The sequence below is a fragment of the Prionailurus bengalensis genome, unplaced genomic scaffold (genome assembly GCF_016509475.1).
Source record: "Prionailurus bengalensis isolate Pbe53 unplaced genomic scaffold, Fcat_Pben_1.1_paternal_pri Un_scaffold_49, whole genome shotgun sequence".
Classification (NCBI taxonomy): Eukaryota; Metazoa; Chordata; class Mammalia; order Carnivora; family Felidae; genus Prionailurus; species Prionailurus bengalensis.
Window position 1 is genome coordinate 186273 of NW_025091154.1, and position 7344 is coordinate 193616.

At 40.7% G+C, this 7344-nt stretch overlaps 1 protein-coding gene across 1 annotated transcript; it reads right to left on the reverse strand.

The window, feature by feature from the left end:
• Window positions 1–3568: 3568 nt before the first annotated feature.
• LOC122478325 (cationic amino acid transporter 3-like) lies at window positions 3569–5330 on the reverse strand. The gene is given in 3 exon segments (XM_043571954.1): window positions 3569–3786; window positions 3789–4763; window positions 4766–5330. Coding segments are annotated over 3 exon segments (1758 nt in total).
• Between the last annotated feature and the right edge of the window lie 2014 nt (window positions 5331–7344).

Genomic DNA, 7344 nt, shown 5'->3' on the forward strand with positions numbered 1-7344 from the left:
TGCCATTAGCTATTACGTGGATGGAACTGGAGGGTATTATGCTGAGCGAAATTAGTCAGAGAAAGACAAATATCATATGACTTCACTCATATGAGGACTTGAGGACACAGAACATGAACATAAGGGAAGGGAAGCAAAAATAATATTAAAACAGGGAAGGGGACAAAACAGAAGAGACTCATAAGTGTGGAGAACAAACTGAGGGTTACTAGAGGGGTTGTGGGAGGGGGGATTGGATAAATGGGTAAGGGAAACTAAGGAATCTACTCCTGAAGTCATTGTTGCACTATATGATACCTAGTTTGGATGTAAATTTAAAAAAAAATAAAGTTAAAATAACCTAAAAACAAAACAAAACAAAAAATTTTAAAAAATAAAACAAGTTAAAATAAGAAAAATTCCAGGGGCGCCTGGGTGGCACAGTCGGTTAAGCGTCCGACTTCAGCCAGGTCATGATCACGCAGTCCGTGAGTTCGAGCCCCGCGTCAGGCTCTGGGCTGATGGCTTGGAGCCTGGAGCCTGTTTCCGATTCTGTGTCTCCCTCTCTCTCTGCCCCTCCCCCGTTCATGCTCTGTCTCTCTCTGTCCCAAAAATAAACATTGAAAAAAGTTTTAAAAAAAATAAGAAAAATTCTGTACAGTATGAAAAAAAAATTAATAAAGCACACAAAAAAAGTACCTATTATGTGCATGCTGGAGTCCATCTCCTCTTCAGTGATTCCCCAAAGTCAGGTAGATTACATTGGGCCTTCTGTCAATTTCCATACTTTGGCCTCCCTGTCAAACCCTATGGTAGTAGATAGACCAGAACCAGGGGAGGTCATTCTCCTGACCAAGGGCTGCATTTTCCATTGCTCTTTGAATAAACAACACTGTTCTTATTGTTGGGTCTAGAGGAAGGGGGAGATCCTATTCCTTGCCCTGGGCAAGATTCCACTGTAATGGAACAGACAGAACAGTCACCAGAACTCAGGAATAGCCACACAAAGGCAAAACTAGATACAGATCTAGATACAGATCTAGACACAGTTCTAGATATCGTTCTGGATGGAAAGAAAGGCCGTTTGTCAAAGAAATCTCCCAGAAGATAGTTTTAATGGCGTAGCACAGTGCTAGCCTAAAAGAAAGGAGAATTTTCAGTATGAAAGAAGTTGAATAACATGAATTTGTTAAGTGCTCATTACGTGTCTGGTGCCTAGCTGGGTGCTCTGGGGAAGTAAAGAAGATATACTCCTTACATAAGATATACAATCAAGAAAAAATAAAGAAAATAAAGAGGCACAGATAACTGTGGAATCTTATTTTTTTATTTCAGGTTTATTGACATATAATGACACACAAAATTGTGAGATAATCAACATGTAGTTTTTGGTTTAATTTAATATAAATTCTGAAATGATTGACTGATTTCTCCACTGTGAAGAGATTAACCATGGTATTTTAATATAAATGTTTCATTAAGTGAAGGTAAGTGTTCAAAGAGCACTTTTGTTTCTCTCACTTCATCGTTACATATGGAGGAGTTTCAGCTGGAGCTTTGGTTTTCTATGTGGTCCCTGGTCCAGCAGCATCAGCATCACCTGGGAACTTGTTAAAAGTACAAGTTCTGGGTTCCATCCAGACCTACTGAATTCCAAATGCTGTGGGAGGGGCTGAGCAATCTGTGTTTTCACAAGCTCTCCAGATGAGGTAGCACCCACTGAAGTTCCAGCATCACTGAGCACTGAGCATCCTGCCCTCTCTCCACCCACCATCTCTCACTGTGACTTTGATTACTGAGTTGAAGAGACAGCAGTAAATATGCTCAGCTCAGCCCCTTCCATGTTTTTGTTGGTTTTCTCCATCCCTGAAGAGAGCTAAATCAATTTCCATTCCTCTACAAAGTCTTGTCTGACTTCGCTAATCAACCCTCACCATTGAGCCAGCCACAAATGATCATCCTCCACTATGAATTTCCAGGACACTTTATTTGTAATCAATTATGACCAACACTTTCTATTTTGTGTTACAGCTATGCTTTACCACTTGCATTAGTTAGAATATAAGCTTCTTAAGGGTAGGGGTTATATTTCATCTTTTTTGATGTGTTTCTAGTTTATTTTTTGAATTGAATTATAATTAACACACAGTGTTGTTATATTACAGTCAGGTGTAGAATATAAAGATTCAGCAATTCCACTCATTTCTAAGTGCTCATCAAAATAAGTATACTCTTAATTCCTTTTAGATAAATCACCCACTCCCCTACCCATCTCCCCTTTGGTAACCACCAGTTTGCTCCCTGCATTTAGCAGTCTGGGATGGTTTTTTTGTTTGTCTTTTTTTCTTTTTTTTTTTCCGGTTTGTTTACTTTCTAAAATTCTACATAAAAAATGAAAACATACAGCATTTGCCTTTCTCAGACTGACATATTTTCATTAGCATTATACCCAATCATTCCATCCATATTGTTACAAGTGGCAAGATTCCATTATTTTTTATGGCTAGTAATAGTTCATCGTATATACATATATACCGCATCTTCTTTATCTATTCATTTATTGATGGATGCTTGGGTTGCTTCCAATCCTGGGTATTGTAAATAATGCTTCAATAAACATACAGGTTCATATATAATTTGAAATTCATGTAACTAAAAGCTTTTGCACAGAAAAGGAAACCATCAACTTAACAAAAAGGCAACCTACTGAATGGGAGAAAATATTTGAAATTTCTATATCCAATAAGGCATTAATAACCAAAATACATAAAGAACTCATACAACTCAACACCAAAAACCTGAAATAATCCAATTAAAAAATGAGCAGAGATCCTGAAGAGACATTTTTTTCCAAAGAAGACATAGAGACCCACAGATACATGAAAATATGCTTAGCATCACTAATCATCAGGTAAAAATACAAATTAAAACTGCAATCAGATATCACTTTATATTTGTCAGAATGGCTAAAATAAAAAAGACAAGAAAAACAAGTGTTCTCAAGGATGTGGAAAAAAAGGGAACCTCCTGCACTGTTGGTGGGAATGTCAATTGGTACAGCCATTGTGGAAAATAGTATCGAGGTTCCTCAAAAATTTTAAAAAAGAACTACCAGTAATTCTGCTACTAGATATTTTCTTAAGTAATCTCTATAGGCAACCTGGGGCTCAGAAGCATTACACTGAGATCAAGAGTTGCATGCTCTACTGACTGACCCAGCCACATCCACCCCCCCCCCCACCAACCACTGGATATTTAACCAAAGAAAGGAAAACAGTTATTCAAGTTTCTTTTAAACATAATTTTTAAAAACTAACAAACACCTATAGAAACAACTGCAAAGTAGACAAGTAAAAAAAAATAAGGAGAAAGAGCAAAGACACATCCTTTACTCCATCATAAATACAGAGCTCTACTACTGTTCTCACATCAATATCCCATGATAGGCCTAGCTTTCCATGAGTTAGAGAGTACTCTTCACTATTATGCAAGGGGACCAGACTGCATTCAGGTGTGATGATGCCAAGCCTAATGAGCACTAGCAATACTGAGTTCAAGTTATACAATTTTGGCTCTAACTAAAGTGTAGTTAAGTGACCACACGTTGTTGGATCCCATAGCTGAAGTAGATAGCAAACCCAATCAGAATCCAGACACCAAATCAGGCCCAGGTGCCAGCTGTCATCTGCATCATAAGGTAAACATTCACAAAAATGCTCAGTAGTGGGAGCAGAGGCAGAGCAGGGACCTTAAAGTGAAGGGGACTGGAGCTCTGTGGCTGTCTCCAGATGACCCCAGTGGTCCCGTGATAAGCACCAGGAGAACAACAACCACTGAAATCCACACTTGGTCTCTAGAAAGCAGAATTTGCACCTGGACCAGCACCAGGCAAAGAAGAATGAGAAGCAGAACAAGCAGTAAGGAGCAAACATAGACAACCAGGCCAGAGAGTGGAGTGGGGGTGGAGCTGCCTGGAAAAAGTAGTCCCTGTAGAGTCAACTTCTCTTCTGCAGGTCCATTCTCCTCCTGAACTTCTGCTTCATTTCCCCCATTCTTCACCTCAGGCTGATACCTGATGATAAGAACACAAAAAGCTACCAGGGAGTAAGATATCAGGCACCCAATTAACCTGAGGTCCACAAAATCAGTGACTCCATAGAAGAAGGCCACTATGGCTGCAATAATTACAAAGATTACAGTGGCCATGATGGTCGTGTATATGCTGGTATGGATCTTTGCAAGGACAGGGAACAGGAGGCCATCCTGTGCCATCATGTATATTACCCGATGTATGGGGAACATAAAGCCCCCGGAGCGGACAATAATACTACAGAAAAATACAAAAGTTACACCATAGTAGGCAGGGGCCCAGCCAATATGTAGAAATGCCTCAGGCAAGGTGCTCCCAGGTTTAAGCTGGTAGTAAGGCACCAAAATTGTAAGCACTGAAGAGACACCAAAATACACCAAAAAACTGGTGAACAGTGAAATAACAATGCCCGTGGGGATGGAATGTTGGAGATTCTGGGTTTCCTTGATTCTGGTAACAATAACGCTGAAACCTATAAATGCATAGAAACAGGTAGCTGATCCATGGAGAATCCCCTGGAAGCCAAAAGGCACAAATCCTTCAGAGCCCAGAGGGCCCAAGCCAGAGGTGTCATTGAGTCCAGCCTTTACATAGTCCTCTTCTGTGAGCTTCCAGTTGTGCAGGTCCCCCTTAATAAAGCCAGAGATGATTAAAAATCCAAGAACCAAAATTTTCACCAATGTGACCACTTTGAAACTATGAAGAACTCATTTATATTCAGGTCATTCATTTCTATCAGCAACAAAACAATGACCATAGCAATGAAGCCTACATTGTCTGCAAGGACCTGAGGAACATGCTGTGGCATGCTCTCATGCAGGGTCTGAGAGATCCACTTCCCAATCAGGTTGTCAAAAATTAATGTCCAGGCCTGGACCACAATGACTGCATCAGCAATAAAGGAGAGGATGAGGTTCCAGCCAGTGATGAAAGCCCAGAGTTCACCTATAGTGACATAGCTGTAGAGATACGCAGATCCAGAATGGGGAATTCGGGCACCAAACTCTGCATAGCACAGCCCATCCAACACAGAAGATAGGCCAGCCACCAAGAAACAGATCATAGTGGATGGTCCTGCTTTATTGCTGGCCACCTCACCAGCCAGGACATACAAACCTACACTCACTGTGCGGCCCACATCCAGGGCCACTAAATCCAGAGTGCTCAGACTTTTGTCAAATTGAAACTCAAGCACTTCCTGCTCCAGTGTATGTCTGCATACCAGCTTTTGACCAAATCTGCAAAGAGTCGCATATAGCATTTTAGCTGAAATTGAAGAAAATTGTAAGGATCAGGAAGCCATAACAACCCCACGAAGCCAAGAGTGTTGGACTGGATTCAGTGATGCTGAGTTAAGTTGAATTGGGTTGGGACTGCCGAGGTCTGTAGCTCAGGCTTCAAATCTGTTGCTTTGTATTTCTTCTGAGATGTGCTATCCCTCCAACATGCCTAAGTAAACAATAAATATTTACTGAACAATGGTGTTCAACTAACCAACTAACCAACCAAAAATCATAAGTCACATGTAACTTGTTGTCGCCCAAACATCACAGAAACTAACACCAAAGGACTACATAGAAAACTCAACCCTGCTTTCCTCCTAGAAAAAGTAGCAAATAAATTTTCCTTTTTTACACACAACATGACATAATCCCATTTGGGTTGATCTAAGTCATGTAGTGACATGTACTAATTAAGACACAGCAGGGCATGAATTTATTGTTCAATAATTCACACACAGATATTTGGGTGGTGCTTGAGCATGAGTTATGACACACTGATTCACAGACTAGAGCACCTTGCTGCAATTACAGAACGATTTTTGAAATATCATCACAGTTTAAAATAAAAATTTTGGTCCCACATTCTTAAAATCCTTAGCCCCAAAATCAGCTAGCCAAGGTAGGATGTCACCTTGGCCCCCTTTCTCTTCATTCTGTATCATCCATTTAGCTGCACTGATGACAAAAAATTTACAGTTCAATCCTTCCCTTTCCTTTTACCTAGTGCCCACAGAGGCGCTATGAAGAGAGTAAGAGGGAAGAAGGGGCAGAACCTTTATAACTACCTGCAAGAAGGAGAGGAACAGGCTGTCTGATAAGAAAAACTTGGAGAAATGGGTGCACCAGCCAAGCGAGGGTCTATCACTAAGAAAGGAGAAAAGCCAGAAAGGTGGTTTTATGAATTCTGACATTCAATAAGCCTTACCCAAATCAACCAGGTAAAAATTCACTTTATGAATCTTTATGTCCACAATGAAGAGAGTATGGTGTGTAGAGAGAAAAGAAATAAGTCACCTAGCTCAGTAGCTCACAGCCAAAACAATTCCTTTGTCTCTTCCCTCTCTTGTTTCCAGGACAAAAGGTGAGCTCACTTCTGCAGACAGTCTCCTCACTGGCCACACTGCGCTCTATGCACACCTTGTACCATCTGTGATATCAGTACCCAGCCTTTTGGAGAATCTTCCTTGCTCTTCGAGCTTCTGTTAAAACACTCAATTGTAACTCTCTATTAATTTTTCACAAGGAGTTATTTTAACTTGTTAAAACCTTGTCTGAATGTTTTCTAATGAAAGAACACTTCATGTGGTTCCTCCTTCACCCTCCTCCCCTGCTGCTATTCAAATGGCCCCCTCCTCAAGGGAGCAAAACTTTGGATAAACAGTTCACAGAAATAGCCCAGAAATGAGTAGTGGAGAACAGAGGAAACAAAATCATGCGGCCCCCACTCTCCTCCCTACCTCAGGCTTTGGTTTTGAGATAATTTTAGGTAACATTGTCAGAGGTTTCTAAAGACAGATAGATCACGTCAAAATTGAAAACAGTTCTCTATAGATTGTCAAAAGGAATGCTTGGATTATGGGTCAGTCCTTCAGTCTACAAATTCACATATAGACTTATTTGCTACCCACCAGTTCCAATATATGACTAATCAATTAGCACACAAAATAGATAAGGAAGGTCAATTCTTATTTCATGGAATATTTTCTACTCCATAAATATGATTGATGTGTCCCCCACCCACCCACAGGATTCAAACCCTTCAGTGGTTCCCCACTGACCTTCCTTCATAATCTCCCCTTTCTGCATAGTCTGATTTGTTCTGATTCCTTCAGCCTCATCCCCTACCCAGTTCCTCTTCCAGCTGTGAAATTCTATACTCACTCTGCTCCCTTGCCTCTAATACCCTCTTGGCCCCTTCATTTAGCTACCCCCCACTTACCTTTCAGTTCCTAGCTTAGAAATTGCTTCCCCAGGAAGCCTCCCCAGACTGTT